This window comes from Meles meles, chromosome 1 (genome assembly GCF_922984935.1).
Source record: "Meles meles chromosome 1, mMelMel3.1 paternal haplotype, whole genome shotgun sequence".
NCBI classification, from domain to species: Eukaryota; Metazoa; Chordata; class Mammalia; order Carnivora; family Mustelidae; genus Meles; species Meles meles.
Window position 1 is genome coordinate 192,978,448 of NC_060066.1, and position 19,080 is coordinate 192,997,527.

General features: G+C 44.4%; 1 protein-coding gene across 2 annotated transcripts in view; it reads right to left on the minus strand.

The window, feature by feature from the left end:
• Positions 1-1,018: 1,018 nt before the first annotated feature.
• The window catches only part of KHDRBS1 (KH RNA binding domain containing, signal transduction associated 1), a 41,132-nt gene continuing 23,070 nt past the window's right edge, over positions 1,019-19,080 (minus strand). Inside the window, exons 8-11 of one of the 2 annotated variants that reach the window (XR_006818708.1) lie at positions 18,490-18,548; positions 15,687-15,879; positions 13,023-13,082; positions 1,019-1,703 (exon numbers count right to left, since the gene is read on the minus strand). Coding sequence is in view for 1 of the 2 variants with exons in the window: in XM_046008548.1 (XP_045864504.1) it covers positions 15,782-15,879; positions 18,490-18,548 (157 nt within the window). In the remaining variant the exon portion in view is untranslated. Of the gene's footprint in view, positions 1,704-13,022; positions 13,083-14,531; positions 15,880-18,489; positions 18,549-19,080 lie in introns of those variants that run through there. The other variant, XM_046008548.1, reaches the window with a different exon arrangement.

Here is a 19,080-nt window from a genome sequence, read left to right on the forward strand (position 1 = left end):
CTGTGCCGCCATTTATCATTCAGATGCCATCTGGATCCCTAAGTCCCTGCCTTACACTCCTCCCCTGCCTGCTGACCTGAAGCAAGTCCTCAGACCCTAGATAAGGGAACTTGGAGCCATAAGGGGAGGCCTAAGAGACCAGGAAGCCAAGGAAGTTGCAGCCTCGGTGGCCAGCTCTGGACCAGGAGTGTCACTGCAAACAAGTTGACAAATGCATCTCGGTTTGCCTGGGACTCTCCTGGTTTTGGCACAGGAAACTTCTCTGTCTGGGGGTGAACCTGGATAAGGTTTGTGACCATACGCAAGTTTCTCACACAAATGCTTTCCTGTTTCAACTTGCGGTGGTGAGAGGTACAAACGGGTGAAAAATCGGGACTATGAAGTCTGATGGCTTCTTCTTTTAGCCTTATACAAGTTATTTATCCTCTGGAGCTTCCGTTTCCTCATCTCTGAAGTATCATGGATTGGAGGATTAAGTGAAATTGTGCACATACACGCCTGACAGAGTGCCTGGTACTTACTAAGCACTTAATAAATTATTAGCTATTATTTATAATAATGAATAATGAAGAGAAAAATGGGCTCAGGTGTTTAATAACTTGCCCAGAATAAATCAGTTGATTTCAACATCCTTCTCCTGCTAAGAATCTATCCAAGCTCATTAGACTGCCCCAGGCACTGTTAAAGTGCAGACAGTCTCTCTCTTCCCAAACTCAGCCCTTCTCCTGGTCCCCTTGTTAGGAAAAATGACCAGAAGAGTTATTTTATTAAAGGAAGAGTATAATATCAGACAGCCTCACAACCTCTCAGGAAGCTCAGTATGAAACCAGCCTGGACAGAGGCCGCAGGAAACTGGAAGTCGATCAAAGGCTGATTTTCTAGTCCTTCGAGAGGACATGTTAGGACAACCAGCTAGCTCAGTGTGGTTAGAAGAAGAGTCGGAGCTAGACAAGGGGCCTTTGGCTCTTTCCCAAAGGTGACAGAAGCTACCAGAGTGGGACCATTCTTCACTTGACCAAATCTTTTATTTAACTCCTTAGTGCCAGGTGTTTTTCGGGGGAAGGGATATAGTACAGAGGTGAAGTCGGAAAGCCCTACCCTTCAAGAGCATTTTGGACAAGGTTAGTCATCAAAAATGAAGAGAAAAATAGGCTCAGAGGTTAAATAACTTGTTCAAAGTAAATAAACCTTCTCACTTGGCTTTCCTCTGCCTTTACCACGGGTGACAACCAGCGTTGTCCTGGGAGAACTCTGGAGGTGCCCAAGGGCCCCTGGGCTGGTACCCACAGCATAGGTGTGGTTATTCCTGTGGGAAGGGCGGGAAGTAAGAAGTGTGTTCCAGCCGGTTCTGCTGGAGGCTCGGGGGAAGCAGGCAAAACGGGAGTGACACAGTGGGAGATGCCGGTTTATTCAGATCTAAGAGGCTGTGCTTGGGATACTGGTAGTCCCCTTCAACTCTTTAAAGTCCTCAGCAGGTTAAATTGTTAGCATCACAGCTCCCTGCAGCCCTGAGGACTCCATTGTGGGCCTAGAGACTCTCTTAGGGGATCCTGGCTGGCTTTCTGTGTGCAAATCAGACAGATCAAGAGGTGGAGTGGGAAGAGACTGTTGATCTCTCCTGGGTGTCTCTGTGCTCAGCAAATGCCCTCAGGCCAGCCTTGACATAGCAGGCAGCTCTCCTGGTTTCCGGAGTCCTCTGATCACTGCAAAGACACAGGTAGAAAATTAGACACAAAGCTACCCATCGGGGGGCTTCCTAGCCTCCCATTTGGCCAGGGGTTCCCCCCTTACCATCTCACAGCACAACTCTAGTTATCTCATTCCATACAGGTTTCTAGGTGCACAGATGGGTAGGCAATAGACGTCCACAGCCTAAGTGCGGTCCTTTTTTGCTGTTGGTCGGGCAACGAGAATGGATTCTCACTTCATATACCTCCCATCCTTAGCCATGCCTAAGCTGAGTGATCCAGAGCAGAATCAACGAAGCCACTGGGGCCTTTAGCTATACAGGCTTTGGGGCCTCCAGCTATATGAAGGGGAAAATTTCTTCTCTCAGAGTTGTGAAAAGATAAAGAGCTTTAAAGCCTTTGGAGGAGGGGCGCCTGGGTCGCTCAGTTGCTTAAGCATCTACCTTTGACTCAGGTCATGGTCCAGGGGTCCTGGGATCGAGCCCCGCACTGGGCTCCCTGTTCAGCAGTGAGTCTGCTTTTCCCCCTCTCTCTGCCCCCCACCGCCATGGCTTGTGCTCTCTAAAGCAAATAAATAAAATCTTCAAAGAAAAAAGTAAAGCCTTTGGAGGAAAGCAAATGAGGAAAAAGTCATCTTCTTAAAGCTATTATTAGCACCTCAATCCTAGGCTTGGGGCGGGGGGCAGCTCCTCTGGCCTTCTGAGGGGTTCATCCCAGCCCTAAATACTCAGGGTTATCTGCAGGAGACACATATCTGAAGCCTGGAGCACATGCCAAAGTCTGTAGCAGTTCTCCCGTTCTTGTAAAATATGGTACCCCCATTCTGTCAGCTGTTCCAGCCAGTAATGTGGAGCCCTCCTTGCTCATGTCCTCTTCTCCCACATCTAATTAGGCACCAAATTATGTTTGTTGTAGCTCTGAATGGTCCTCGGATCCATTCACTTCTCTGCTTACTACAGGTCTTCCTCATTTCTTGTCTGGACTAACACAAAGTTTGCTAACAGGTCCTCATAATCCATAATCCATTTTCCACTCAGGAGCAAGTGAAGTTTAAATTTAATCATGTTGTTCCCCCCACCTCACTCCTGGATTCAGTGGTCTTCAGTGTTGACCTCAGAATAAGGTCCAGGTTCCTACCTCACCTTGAACCTGCTTCAGACCCACCCTCTGCCTAGAACGTGCTTTGTGTCCTTGCCCCAGACCATCTCAAATACCGTGTGTCTAGCTAACTCTTCCTTTAGATGTCAACTTAAACATCATTTTCTCAGAGAGAACCCCTGGGTTAGGCTAGGCTGCCTGGTGTCTGACCTCATAGAACTCTGTTCCTTTCCTTCATAGCACTTAACACAACTGAAATGATGTATGTTACTTATGAGACTAACATCTATTTAGTATGTTTCCTCAAATATAAGCTCCGTGAAGTCAAGGACAAATTTTACCTTATTTGCCCTGAATCTTCAATGTCTATAGCACATAGTAGGTGTTCCAATATGTATTAGCCAATGTGCTTAATAAAATTGGGGTGCCTGGCTGGCTCAGCCAGTTGAGCAGCTGATTCTTTTTTTTTTTAATTTATTTGACAGAGATCACAAGTAGGCAGAGAGGAGGAAGCAGGCTCCCTGCTAAGCAGAGCGCCCGATGTGGGGCTCAATCCCAGAACCCTGGGATCATGACCCAAGCCGAAGGCAGAGGCTTTAACCCACTGAGCCACCCAGGCGCCCCTGATTCTTTTTTAAGATTTTATTTATTTATTTGTCACAGAGAGAGAGCACAAGTAGGCAGAGAGGCAGGCAGAGAGAGAGGAGGAAGCAGGCTCCCCACCGAGCAGAGAGCCTGATGCAGGGCGCGATCCCAGGACCCTGAGATCATGAGCTGAGCTGAAGGCAGAGGCTTAACCCACAGAGCCGCCCAGGCACCCCAAGCAGCTGATTCTTGATTTTTGTCTCAGGTCATGACCTCAGGGTCAGGCTCTGTGCTCAATGGGGAGTCTGCTCGAGGATTCCCTCTGTCCCTCCCCGCTGCTCACACTCTGTCTCTTGCAAATAAATGAATCTAAAAAAATAAAATGAAAGGAAGCATTTACACTGACCTCTGCAGAGAAGCTTAGGATGAATCCTATCAGAGCACAAGGTCTTTCTTTCTCAAAGGCAGACGTGAGCTAGTTTCTGAACTCCAACCTCAGAGAGCCTCAGAGATGGGGAGCACCCATGCTATACCTAAAGCTGGGCCACGAATGAGAAGCATGAAGGCTGCAGGAGCCAAAACCCCCTGGGAGGAATTAGCTCTCAACTCAAACTCTTCTATCTCAAGTTCTCACACCACACTGTCTGGGAGGAAGAGACTGAGGTGGACTAAGTAGGCTCCAGAGGATGACAAGGGAACAGCTAATTCAGGCATCTTAATGCAGTTTTAGAAACAGGAGTAGTCTCCCAGTTTCTGGCAAAGTGTTCTACTTAAGTGACTGATCTGGGCTGACAGCCTGGCTGTGCCTCGTACTCTGCCTGGAAACCTCTCAAGTGAGTTGCCTTCTTTCAGGAGTCCCCATGTCCTCCCCAAGTTTGCCCTGGAACTGACAAGGCCTCCTTGAAGTGACAAGCTCCCTAGGTCTAGGTGGGGAGAAGCACGGGAGAGCTTGTGTTCCTATCCAAAACTCCTACCTGCCCATTTCCTGCCTGAGACAGCAGCCAAAGACACTCACCGCAGAGTATATCTCCTGCCGAGAGGCTGCTGCGTTTGCAGTTAAGGAATGTCAAGAAGCTAAACCCCAGCAATATGGTTATGAAATTAAAGTCCCTTCCAGATACGAGTCTCTCTTTCCTCTTAGAATAGAGAGCTATGGTTGGCAGAAAACTGGCTGAGAGCATGTCCTCAGCCCCAGTGGTAGAAGAGGTTACAGAGATATTCAGCCCAGGGGTTAGAAAATTGATTTCGTTATTTTTTTTTTTAAGATTTTATTTATTTATTTGACAGACAGAGATCACAAGTAGGCAGAGAGGCAGGTGTGGGGTGTGGGGGGGGGGGGGGAGAAGCAGGCTCCCGGCTGAGCAGAGAGCCCAATGTAGGGCTTAATTCCAGGACCCTGGGATCATGACCTGAGCCGAAGGCAGCAGCTTAACCGACTGAGCCACCTAGGCGGCTCCTCCTTCCTTTTTTTTTTAAGATTTTATTTATTTGGGGGGGGAGGAGGAGAAGAGGAGAGAATCTCAAGCGGATTCCCCGCCGAGCTTGGAGCCCAATATGGGGCTTGATCTCATGACCCCAAGATCATGACCCGAGATGAAACCCAAGGTTGGATGCCCAACCAACTGAGCCACCCAGGCGCCCCAGAAAATTGACTTTAGAGGTCAGTGAATTTATCTGGTCATTACCCCCTAAAAAGGTTTGGTCTGCTGCCTGAAGGCAGCCTCCTTGGAAGCCCAGGGAGCAATCAGACCAGGATAGAAGTAGGGTGCAGTGCCTACCACTGGCTTTTGCTCCTAAGGGGCCTACAAGGGCTGGCTCAGGGAACAAAAGAACAAGTAGTTAGGCGGGGCAGTGCACTTCCTCCCCTTCCCCCCAACAGCTGCTGTCTCAGACAGCTGTATCCAGCCTGTCTGCTCAGGCTATTAAATATTCATCAGGTGCTTGCTAGCTTTAAACATGTAACGACTATTAATCCAGAGAGCAATAGGTACATGAAGGTTCTGGAGAGAGAAAGTGAGGGCTCAGAAGCATCTCTTTCTCTTAATTTCAGGAATCTGGAAACGCAGAAATGGGTACCCATCCTGTGCACCAAAGCTGGGAACTACTTTCAGTGTAAGGTGGTCACTGTAAGTAGAGAGAAGAGACCAGGAGGCCGTTAAGGGAGGTTGGAGACTTGGGTCTGAACTCCCACTCTTGGACCCTGTGGTTGTCCTAACCAGGACTTGTCAGTTTCCCAGGATCATCCCCACTTCACAGGGTTGTCTGTGAAATTAAATGGGTCACTGCATCTGCATATAATTCCAGTGGAATTAGCACATAATTAAGAGCTTAAAATGAAGGCAGAGACTTCAGGCATTGAGGGGAAGCCACACCATGTTTAACAATTCCTTAAGAGCAAAGTTTCTAGCAGAGGAAACTCCAGGTTCTGGTCTCCAGTGTAGAGGGTGGGTTAAAGGGACAGGAGGTGGGAAATCTCCCTTAATATATGACGAAGGCCTAAAGTCCCACCTCAAATAGCCCAAATTTTTGAGAGGAGAGAAGATTATTCTTTCTAAAAAAGGTTAGAACCAAAGGTCTTCAGGCAAGAGGGGAGCAGAAGGCAGGCAAGATGCGGGGAGAATATCCCCTTCGCTCTCCCACAGGAGTGGAGCCACTTTATGGAAGGTTCTGCTCTTCTGCTTCTTCCCTCCTTCCGTATCTTGCTCACACAATGGCAAACACAGTTGTGTCCGAGTCACTCTCATGCTCAAGGCCTTCAATAGCTCCCTTAACTTCAGAATCAAGTTCAAGTACTTTGCCTAACATTTAGCTTTTCAAAATGGGCACTCACCTCTCTTCCAGCCTCTATTGATAGATTAACATTTACTGGGTGCTTACTACAGGTCACGCAGAATGTCTTTCATTCAATTGAATTCATTCAATCTTTACAACAGTGCTGTGACAGAAATGATAATCCCCCATTTTACAGATGGTGAAACTGAGTCTTAGGGAAGGTAGCTCACCTAAGGCTCTAAAGAGAGTGAAACTAACCCTGGAGGCGGCAGTGTTGACATCAGTCTGTTTAAAGCCATGATAAGAGGCTGTGTTCATCTGTCTGCCTGGTGCTTCTGAAACCTTCTCAGACAGTTCCCCCAGGCCACTGGTATTAAGTTCAGCAACAGGGCACAACCACACATTACTGAACTATTGAAGGCTTACTCTCTCCCATTAGACTGAGTTTTTGGAAGGTGGACATTATGAGCTGATAGAGACCCATGACCCAGAACAACCAGCAAATGTTCACTGTACTAGCAGTAATATTCCTGCAGAAGCAGCCTCCTTCCAGGATAGAGAATGGCTGTATAGGCTCCTTGAGATGGTTCTGGCTGACAGGTAAAAGTCCTTCTATATTCCGGCATAATCCTGTAGTTGAGACTGATTACAGACTCTGAAATCAGACTGCCTGAGCTTCGGTCCCAGCTCCGCTACTTAGACAGCTGCATGACCTTGGGTAAGTTATTTAATTTTCTCGGCCTCAGTTTCATTATTGTGTAAAAAACGGGACAATAATAGCTACTTTACAAGTAGAGAAGATAGTGAATGGTGCATAGTAAAGAATCAATGTTAGAACTGACAGAATGCAATAGTAGTTAAAATACGTATTTTTCAGATTTTAACATCCCCCAAATCAGGACGCATTTTACACTTGATATGAAAACAAACTACCGTGTAGGTTTCATTGACAACATTTTTTCTTTCTTTGCAGTACTTCATACATCTCATAATAAATGACCTCAGTGCCAATGAAATAACGGTGTTATCTTCCGGAAGCAGCATGCTTTTAGCATAGAGAATGGACTCCAGTATACAAATATGTTGCCAGGGACACCCCACAACTTGCTATGTGACTGTGGTACATTACTTCACCTCTCCTTCACAAAAACAGGGACACACAGTAGGCATGCAAATTCAGTTCTCTCCTCCCTTAGCCAGGTAGAGCTGCCTATCTTCCCCATGTCACTTCCTCCTCCTTTTACAAAGTGGGGTCAAGATCAATGAATGGGAAAAGATGGAAGAACAATTTAGGGGTGCCTGGGTGGCTCAGTGGGTTAAAGCCTCTGCCTTCGGCTCAGGTCATGATCCCAGGGTCCTGGGATGGACCCCACATCAGGCTCTCGGCTCAGCAGGGAGTCTGCTTCCTCTCTCTCTGCCTGCCTCTCTGCCTACTTGTGATCTCTGCCTGTCAAATAATAAATAAAATCTTTAAAAAAAAAAAAAAAGAAGGAAGAACAATTTAAATGGCTACTTAGCAGTAACACTGCCAGCAAACAGCTGCTTGCATGGGTTCACACAGCACAAGAACCTATCAAGAAAGAGGGAGCCCATGTTCTGCCTTGTGCAATCCAATTCCAGTACGATCTTTGGGCAAAGCCTTAAGGGACATAGAGCTTAGGGGTTTGAGACCAGGCAGGGAGTACTTCAGTTTCAAAAACATGACCAGAAAGAACATTGACTACCACAACACCTCTATCCCCCTATTCACATGGTACAGTAGACCTCTGCATGTGTGGACGAGGTTTTTCAGTCTCAACTCTCAGGCTGCTGTTCCTAAAACAAAACACAGTCTGAATCTGTTTTATCCTTAGTGGCTGGAAAGCCCTAGCAGCTGCTGATGCATCCTTACCTTCATTCTTAGCTTGGGGCAGGGGGTGGGAAGTGGTGTGAGTGAAAGCAAGAGGGGACAAACCCTGAGGCTTCTTGAGTAACTACCATATCCCTAGGTAAGAGACGGTGAGGCTGTTCCCTTAGCAGCGACAGTCATTGCCAGGAGCACCCTGGAGATTCCACAGAAATCCTGGAGGGAGATGGAGAGAGGAGCAAAGATGCTGACAGTGGGGGAAAAGGCATGTGCAGCTCAGCCTCGAAGCTTCTGAGGAACTACAGATGGCCCGGCATGGCAGCTGGAACAGCAAGCCTCATTTCCACTCTCGCAGCCTGCAGTGTGAGCACAGGGTAAAGATGTGGTTTGGAGATACTCGTACGTGGGACCAAATCCTAGCCCCATCACTTACCACCAGTTGTTAGTGGTGCCCAAACAATCCGGTCAGCTATTTCTTATCAGTGAGTAGCTACTACATGCCAGAAATTATATTAATCACTTTTAAGTAATACCTACTTCAAAAGGTAGGAGATTTATACCTCTGTGGTTAATTAGTGTGCCAATATGGATAAAGGCGCCAATATCATTTAATGGGGAAAAAAGTTTTTTTGAAGTTTTTTTTTAAAGATTTGTTTTTTGGAGGGGGAGAGAGGATGTGTGCATGTGTGCACATGAGCACGCATGAGAGCGGGGGGGGGGGAGCAGAAGGAGAGAAACTCAAGCAGATTCCCTGCTGAGCATGGAGCCCAACGTGGGGCTCAGTCCCACGACCCCCAGGATTATGACCCAAGCCAAAATACATATTCAGATGTCCAACTGGCTGAGCTACCCAGGCACCCCCAAAACAGTCTTTTTAATAAATGATGCTGGGACAACTGGATATCCACATGCAAAAGAATGAATATGAGACTCTGACCTCACACCATATGCAAAAATTCATGCAAAATGGGTCACAGGCCTAAATGTAAGAATTGAAACAACAGGAGTCTTAGAAGGAGAGAGGTAAAAATTTTCAGGACCCTGAATGAGACAATGGCTTCTTACCTAAGACAGCAAAAGCACAAGCAACAAAAGAAAATAAACTGGGCTTCATCAAAATGGAACTTTTGTGTCTCGAAGAAAATAAGAAGATAACCCATGGAATGGGAACAAAATACTTGCAAATTATCTGACAAGGGTCTCACACCAGACCATATAAAGAGCTGACAATTTAGAAATAAAAAGACAAATAATTCAATGAAAAAACTGACAGGAGATTTAAATGAACATTTTTCCACAGAAGATACCCACAGAGTGGATCAGGACACTAGTCATCAGGAAAGTGCAAATCAAAAGCACCAGGAGACACCACTTCACACCCGGTGGGATGGCTACAGTAAGCAAAGCAGAACAGAACGGGTGTTGGTGGGGATACGGAGGAATGAGGCTGGTGGGAATGGCGCAGCCTCTACGGAAGAGTCTGGCAGTCCTCCAACGGCGTCTGACCCAGCAATTCCTCTCTTCGGTGCACGTCCAAGAAACTGAAAACTTATGTCCACAAAAGAACTTGTACACGAATGCTCCTAACAGTATTTTTCATCACAGCCCAAAGCAGAAACAACCCAGCAATGTCCATCAGTGGGTGAGTAGACCAAAAAAACACATACGATGAAAAGGTATTTGACAATAAAAGGAATGAGGTACTGACACATGTTACAACATGGATGGAATCTGCAGACATGACGCGAAGTAACAGAAGAAAGTCAGAAAAGATCCCATAGGTTGCATGATTCCGTTTATATGAAATGTCCAGAACAGGCAAGTCAACAGAGATAGGAAGTAGATGAGTGGCTGATCAGGGCCGGAGAAGGTAAGGGGGCCGGGGAGATGGCTGAAGCGCATGGGAATTCTTTTCTGGGGATGAGAATATGTTCTCAAATAGATGGTGGTAATGACGATATGATTTTATAGCTATTAAAAGCCACTGGATTGTACACTTTATTATTATTATTTTTTTAAGATTTTATTTGAGAGGGAGAGAGCATGTGAGAGCAAGCAAGCACAAGCTGGGCGGTAGGGGTGAAGGGAGAGGGCAGAAGGAGAAGGAGAAGCAGGCTCACTGCTCAGGAGGGAGCCTGAGAATGTGGGGCTCAATCCAAAGACCCCAGGATCATGACCTGAGCTGAAGGCAGACACTTAACCAACGGAGCCACCCAGGCGCTCCTGAATTGTACACTTTAAAATGGGTGAATTGTACGGTTATGATTGTATCTCAGTAATTTTTTTTAAAAATTTTGTTTATTTATTTGACAGAGATCACAAGTAGGCAGAGAGGCAGGCAGAGAGAGAGGGGGAAGCAGTCTCCCCGCTGAGCAGAAAGCCCGATGCGGGGCTTGATCCCAGGACCCTGAGATCATAACCTGAGCCGAAGGCAGAGTCTTAACCCACTGAGCCACCCAGGCGCCCCTTATCTCAATAATCCTACTGTGTCTTTTAATCTGTAGTAATAGAAGCTAACCAGAGGCTGCAGGCTGTTAGGCTGCCTAAGGGCAGCATTTGGTTTACCACAGAGGTTTTACAGGGACTAATACTAATCAGAGCATACACTAAACAACCGCTGGTGTGTAAAATCCAAATTTCTAGTTTTTCTGGAAAATCAGATCTAGCAAGTCTAACAAAAAAAATTTCTGGAGCTAGAAAAGAAACATGACTGAAAATGGACTTCAAATGCTTGACACGATCCAAGGTAGAACCACTACAAGTTACTGGAGTGACTCATTTAAAATGAGGGCTAACTTCTAATACTTGGAGCTGTCTTAAATGAGATGGGTTGATGGGTTACTTTTGGAAGTAATATGTTTCCTGTTGCTAGTGCCAAGTACCGATACAACAAGGATGATCCTTGAAAACTTTATGCAAAGTGAGAGAAGTCTATCACAAAAGGCACATATTATACAACTCTATAGAAACAGAAAGTAGGTTAGTGGTTGCCAGGGGCTGGGGAGAGAAGGGAATTGGGAGTGACTGTTAACAGGTATGGGATTTCTTTTCGGGGTAGTGGGAATTTTCTGGAATTAAATAGTGAAGATGGTGTCTTAGCACTGTGAATATTCTAAAAGTCACCAAACTGTACACTTTAAGACGGTTAAAAAGGTAAATTTTAAGTTATACGAATTTTGTATTAATTAAGAGAGAAAGTAGAGAAGACCAAATGAGATCGTCCTTATTAGCTGCTTAGGATAGCATCACAGTAATGTTAGCTACTATTATCAACTTCATTTGATGATAAAGAAATGAAGCCCAGAGAGGGATTAAGGGTTTGGTTCTGTCAAAACAAAGACAAAGGCTATGATGAGGCAGAGTCAGAACAGGTCCCCAGTCTTGCCTGGCTCTAAAGCTTACAGGACTGTAATAAACATTCATCAGTAGTGACAGAAACCCATAGAAAATACTGGGACCAACTGACTAAGCTCCACATTCAAAAAAGGTAGACCACTGGCAGACCCGGGTCTGCCAACAATAAAACCTGTTTTTTGAGGTGTAAATTACAGGCTGAATGAAGAAAGAAGCATCCCCCAAATTCTGCTCTTCGGACTACCCTAGAAGAGTTGGAACTAATTCTCTGCATTTGGGGACTTTCCTCTAAAATTGCTTTGCCATTCATGTAATCCATATCAAACCTAGGACTTCCGTGCTCAATACACACGGTCCTCTTTAAAGTCTCCACATCTGAGAGGCTCCTGGGAGAGGCAGGTTGGGAAGACACCATCTTCAAGGGAAATTTTACCGATAAAGGCTGCCTGTGCCTTTGACCTCTCCCTAGTTTGGTCTTTTCCCTTTGGTGTTCTCCTAACCCGAACAACTCACCCAGGGGCAGAGGTAAAGATCATCCAGCCAGTTCCTGGATGGCTTCAATCAGCAGCCCCCACCTACCCAAATCAGGGGGCTAACCTTTCTTAGAGAAGGAACACTAATATTTACTATTTATAGGACACCAAATTGGTTGGCCTTATATATAGTAAAACTCATTCAGTCTGCTGACCACTGGAAGGTGTACATTATCACTATCTTCCTTCCTAGACATGGAAATAAGTGGTTTTAGGTCACTAAACAAAGAAAAGTTGTCGATTCAACTCTGTTAGGTCTCATGCCCTCTCTACTATGCCACACTATCCCTTTCAGAGTGTCTCCTCAGGGTGAGAAATACCCCTTCCTTAGATTAAAAGTGATATAACGTGGAGAATAAAAGTGTTAGGTTCTGACAACAAACTTGGGCTCGATTACTAGCCAACCACATGAATTATGTGACCCCAGGAAGTAACTTAACCTCATTAAGTCTCAGTCACTTCTGTAATACATACATAATACTGGATAATTGTTGTTTGTCTGCCCAATATCCATTCCCTTTTCCTAATAACACCCTGACTCCCTTTGGAGGAATTAGTTTTTTCTTACCACATCCTGGTAAAGTATGAACATGTGACTTAAGCTAATACAGTCTGACATTCCCTCCCTAGAACTTGAATCTCAAGAGAAAAAGAAAGCAAATGGCTAGAACTCACTCATTCTAGCAACAACACCTAAACAGCTAGTCCTGGCTCCAAGAACATTCCTGTGGTCTATCACTGCTGTCCCAGTTCTCTGCAGCCAGTCTGGTTCCCATGCCAGATTTTTCCAGCCTTCACACTAAATCTGCAAGTCCTTAACATTGTTCTAATAAATTCCCTTTTATTTACATCAACCGGTCACTTTGCTGCTTACAACCAGTGAACGCCAAGTGAAACAATGTCCCATTAGGTTATTGACAGGTTAGGGTAGGATTCAACAGATGCAAGTTGACACTACAATCATCACAAGTAAATTTAATATAGACTGTAAACCAACATATGAACACGACCGTGTTGTAAATATGGTACAGATGACATGCAAGAAAGACCTGCCCCTGGATCATGTCCCAGGCCACCTCCTGGCAAAACTATTTCATAGTTAGGATAAAAGTCCCACATCCTCAGTAGAAAGCTACCTTAACATACCTGATATGGGTCTTCACTACCCATTCTACTCCAGGAAATGCCTCAGGAGTTTTCAATCACCTGAAAATGGAGAAGTAAGAGATCAGTCTTTTGAAGAGGAAGTTCTAAAGACATACAAAATAAAAGATAGAGATCCTGCATGCAGTTTACACATTACAGGAGAGAAACATGCAACTTTAAAGAAATTTTAAGTAACATTTCATTGTGAATATCAATATGGGGACCTATAGGGCTCATCCTTGTACATTTTTAAATAGCTGAGCAGAAAAGCTTGACTTTGGGGAGCAGCAGGTCTAATCTACAGTCATTGAAATTTTACAATGTGTCATTTAAGATGTCAGACTTTGTGCCCAGGTTACATTACAGTTCACTTGTGATGGGCAGGATTATTAAGAGTTATGGCTAATTTATGCGGCAGCATATGGTTTTTCTTTTTACAGCTATTTTTATTAAACAAGTTTTGCAAAGTTTTAACATTAAAATTAACAGCTAAAGAATTGTTTATGCAAGTTGCTGTCACAGTTTATGTAAAAGAGAAATATGTGCTATTAAAATCAGACATTTAGGTTACCTTTGGTTTTTTGCGATGCATGTTAGCTTTACACATCCTGATTCTCTTGCGATAATTTTCCTTTAAAAAGGGGGGTATAGAGTGATCTCTTTTCATCAAAACAAGACATAATGCCCTGAAAGCTGACTTCAAACCATGGTTGAAAATTCAGTTATTTACACTTTATCACAATCTACAAATACATTTTTTTGTTGGTGTGTTTTAAAAAAGAAAAAAAATGTCCATCATGCACTGCTGCAGGCAGCTTGGCACTTCCATACAAGAGGATTTTTCACCCCCGAGCAGTTTAGGTGGCTCCTTTAGGGAAGGCACGAGAACCCTGAGAATTAACAGAGGAGTGGAAACAGGGCCAACCAATCCCATCATTTCCTCTCTTGGTCTCTCAGGAGGGAGTTCAGAGCCAGCCGATCATGCCAGATCCTGCCCCAGCCCAGCTGATTTGTTAACAGCATTTCTGGGATCGGAAGGGAAACCCATAAGGGCACCCAGGGTTTGCTGAATTGTCGTATTTAAAGGCAGATGCTATCCCTTTCCAAGCTCACGGAGATTATTTGGTGTCACGCTTAGGGCCACCTAGGGGCTCTACAGAGGTGCAGACGGGGTGGCTGGCACTTTAAACACTGAGGCCTATGTATGGAAACCAATCCAAGTTTCGGCTCAGTTGGGTTTTTCTCTCCAGAAATTAGAGCTTGTGATAGGATGGGATAAAACTGCTGTCAAAACAACTTCCAGGGGGTGAAAAAGCTTTGATTATTTTTAAACTAAAACTTAACAACTCGATAAACTTTTTTTTTGGTAAACTTAAAATAAAATCCCCCCCACCACTTTTAAGAATATCTCCAACTTTTAACAAGCCCATTAACTTTAGAGTTAATTTAAGTTTATTTGAAAGAGAAAACTATTTTATTGTCCACCCAAAAAAATGACAATTCATCACATTTACTTTGATTAAAAAAGGACTAAACTTTATTGACAAACTGCTGCAGACATTTTGACATAAGTTTAAGCTACCTATTTAGGCAGACTTACACATGTAGCATTTAATCTTCCAAGAACAAAATGGGAGGACGGTACAAATCCAATTAGGACTTTAACTTATGTACAAAGTGGATTTTGATTCCTTTTTCATTCAGCTGCAGTGTCCCTTTTTATATCATGCTAGTGTTGAGACATACTTGACTGACTACCTTGGAAACAGTTCAATATTGACAACCGTCACTTAAAAAATCATCAGCTTTTGGTTCCAGTGTCCAAGTGAGCTTTTCATGGAGTGCAGAACCTCAGATGGACAAAACACTTTGTCTTTTTAAATACTGAAATTTTAAATTATTAGTACTATCACTGAAAGATTTTTCATGGCTAAAGAGCTCTGCATCAAATTCCATCCAGGTGGCTAGCCCCTCTCCCCAAATCCACCTCTTCAAAACCTGCTCCCCACTAAGTATCTCTCAACACTGTATGTCTGGGGCTAGATTTCAAAACCCACATAATGAAAAAGTCAGTTTTACAAACCTAATTTTGTTGTTGTTGTTGTTTTAAATCAATTAACGTTAAAAATTGCATCAACTATTTAATTCATGAGGATCTTTCATATTAAAATTTAACCTTAAGATTCAACCGCCATGTGCTTTTAAAGGAAACATTTTTAGAGACGTCTGAGCTCACTTTTACATGGTGGCACCTACTGCCGTTAACGTTTGTGATTTTAAATCTTAAACAGCCCTGAATTTTGAAATGTAGCCTAGTTTGGGATTCTGCAACTACAACTTTACGGGATGCCTCAAATCAAAACTAAGAGAAAGTTAACAAGCCTTAAACTTCAGAACCTTTAAGCAAGCAATGTCACTTTTGAAACTAACAGGTTTGTGGTTTTTTTTTTACTCAACTTTTTTTTTATTATAAAAGGTACATTTCTGTTTATATTTAAACAACAAAGAAAAAAGCATCTACACACTTAAAAAATTAATTCGATATTCCTAAATCTATTTTAACTCATTTTAAAATACTACATACAGAAGCCAGAATGCAGAGTTAAGAATGGAGTAAGGTGGGGAGAAGAAGGGGACCACGAAGAAAAACACTTAGACAATTACTTGTCTGTTGTGGGTAAAGCAACAGGAATCCTGGGAGATACAAGAAATCAGTAACAACTTTGCTCATAACTGATATTTTCCCCTCATGTTTGTTTTTAATAACGTCCATATGGGTGCTCTCTGTATGCTCCCTTCACCGGCCTAGCTGGAGGGGCCTTCAGCGACGGCCTGGTCCCATTCCAGTCGTCTTGGCCTGCGGGGAAAGCAAGAACAGTTTATAAACCACACGCCATGGGCATTATGGGAGGAGCAAGAATAGGTCATCTGGTAAAGATCACCAAAGACACAGCTTTGTTTCCAGTGTCTTGCCATGTCCTAGTGGTCCTTACTTTTTGCTCTGCTTGGCCCTCCTGAACAGCTTCATTTCCCAGCTGTAGGGCAATTCTAAGCAGACAGACAGAAGGAAACGGCTCAGAAAAGGCCTGGAGTCATCTTTAGCAAATATGTTCTCCACAGGGAATATGATCTTTCCTCCAGCCCCCAAATCTGGATAAACCCAACACCTTGCTTGAGACAATGAGGAAATGAATCTCAGTAGGTCTGCAACGCCCTTTTTCCTGTTCCCAATGGAATTGGGCAAAGAAAGCCTCAATTGGGCAAAGAAAGCCTGTGGAACCTTCAGGAAGTCAGACTGGAAGCAGGTAGCCCCCTTTCCAACAGCAAGTCTGTTGAAAAGTGTCCTCTCTGGGAGAAGTAAGCAAGGGCCGCATTTCATGAGGCCTCCCCACCAGCAGAGCTGGTCCACTGCTCTGGCGTAGGGAAGCAGAACGTGTTTATAGCACTGATACGGAGAATTCACTGTTTCCTTTCTCATGCAATAGCCCAGAGAAGCCAGACAACATGGTTGACAGCCCCAAATGACTTTCTTTTGTTACAGGGAAAAGTCTAAAGAGATGATCGCTTACTTCTACAGCTGACCTCTTATGAAAAGGAGCCGCACGTATGAGCTTATTTTCCCACTCGCCCCCATAGACTACCCATGCCAATTCATCCCCAACGTGTTTCCCCAGCTGCCTGCACTCACAAATCTGAGCCTCCATTACTGTAAGTCTAAAACCTCTACATGTACCTCAAGTCCCAGAGACCCTATCTAAGCCTGTTTTTACCCTTAGTATAATAGGTACAGCCATCACTTTCCAAATGGCTTCTGGTACTAACAAGACAGTTTATTTTTGTAATTCTGTTTATAAAGGCCAAAATCATAACAGATTAACTGTGGCAACATCACACTAGGAGCAGAAGAGGCAGCCTGCCTCTTTCAGTGCAGTCTCTTCTCAGGCAAAACAGAAATGTAATTCAGTCAAACACACACAGAGGCAGCATTGTGCTACCTCACCGATGTACCCTGGGGCAATCCCACTGCCCTACTAAATAGTAGCCTACGAGAGTGGAGCAGTGTTACTGATGGCAACTGTCCAGCACCATTTGCCAGAATTGGTAAAACGGTTTCCCTAGGCAAGCAGCTGACTGGCTACTACAGACTGCACTGACAAGTTAGGCTCAGCTTGTCTGCGGGAGCTCTAAGGGGCTAGGGGTAAGGGGAGACTGTTAACTAGTGTCTTAAGATGAATTGTCAATTGCTGAGCCCCTGGCCAAGGACTCTGAAATTCCCTCAGGTATGCTGAAAATACCTTGCATTTAAAAAGCGGCTCTCTCTGCACCCACACGGCACTCCCTCTGGGGCCCATTAACACGGGGCCATAATTGGCACTTGAGGACACTCTTGAGCAATGTGTTTTCTTTTTTTTTTTTAAATATTTTATTTATTTGACAGAAAGAAATCACAACTAGGCAGAGAGACAGGCAGAGAGCCCAACGCAGGGCTCGATCCCAGGACCCTGGGATCATGACCTGAGCCGAAGGCAGAGGCTTTAACCCACTGAGCCACTCAGGCGCCCCGAGCAATGTGTTTTCAACTAAACAGACAGTTCGGTCCTGCTGCCATTTCAGCCTCTATAGCTCTCTTGGGATCAAGGACTGAGCTGAGATGTCTCCAAGCCAGGAAGGAGTTTGGTGCCTGTGGCCCCAGCTCCTACTGCCCGAGATCTGAGATGACAGGCAGGATGCTTTTGCCTAGCTACCTGCCATCTGGTTGGTTCCCTTTCCGCTAACATTTCCTCTACACTGAGATTCTTTTCAGTGAGATCCAAAATTCTTCCTCAGAATGAAGTGGGGTGGGGTGCACGGGTGGCTCAGTCGGTTAAGCATCTGCCTTCAGCTCAGGTCATGATCCTGGGGCCCTGGGATCGAGCCCTGCATTGGGATCCCTGCTTAGTGAGGAGTCTGCTTCTCCCTCTCCCTCTGCAGCTCCCCCTGCTTGTGCTCTCTTACTCTCTCTCCCTCAAAATAAATAAATAGAATCTTAAGGAAAAAAATGTAGTGGGGCTGGAAAATAAAATTGGATATGATGACGTTCTCAGTATATACCCACGTGGCCTAGGCACCAGCAGCAAGGGCCCTGCAACATGACCTAGGCCTGGCAATCTCCCCTGGTCTAAAGGAGAAAAAGATCAACATCAGCTTAAAAGTCTGCTGCTCTAACCAGGCCTAACTGGACCTGAGCCCTAGTCTAAGACATCTGCTTAGCCTTCTAAGGGTAACCCCATCTCACCTTAAGAGTTCCTCTTTCTATGGGACACCACACAATTGCAATAAGAATGGGATGGCTACTGTCCTATCAACATCTCAGCTTTCTAAAGGTTCCTCTTTCGGTGTGTGACTGGCAACCCCCAGTAATCCAGTCACTAGCATTCCCGCAGACACTTACTTGCACACTCTGCCCACCATGGAAATAAAGACATACCATAAGCTTCGTAAGAATCCTGAACCTCCCCATGTCCATAGTCATAATATTCTGAGTCCCTGGAAGCCAAAGACAAGAGTGTTAGAGAGCTACAGAGTAACTCTACTTCCATTTCCCCTTCCTCCCACATTTCAGGCATTTTACTACATGTGTAGGGCAGGAAAATGCTCATTTTGCCCCATCTCCAAACCAGAAAATATTTCTGAAAAAGGTATGTGCTGTGTACTTAAACAAACAAACAAATAAAATTACAACCATTGCAAAGAAAAATGGATACCACATAATTTAAAGTGAAAAAGCACAATCTAAAACTGACCATCTTAATCACAGTGTTCACACACACACACACACATTTATAGGGCTCTCTGGAAGAGAGTAAATAAACACACTGTCCTGGACCCACTGTACAATTATAAAATACTTTTTAATCAATCATGGATAAAATACATATACACGAAAACGTTATTTAAGAGTGCAGAAAATAACCTAAGTTACGTAGTAGGATTCTAGCTTCCTTTTAAACTTTAATGCACCTTTAATGTGATAATAATACATCAAAACAATTTAAAGGCATTTTCCCTTCATTTCCAT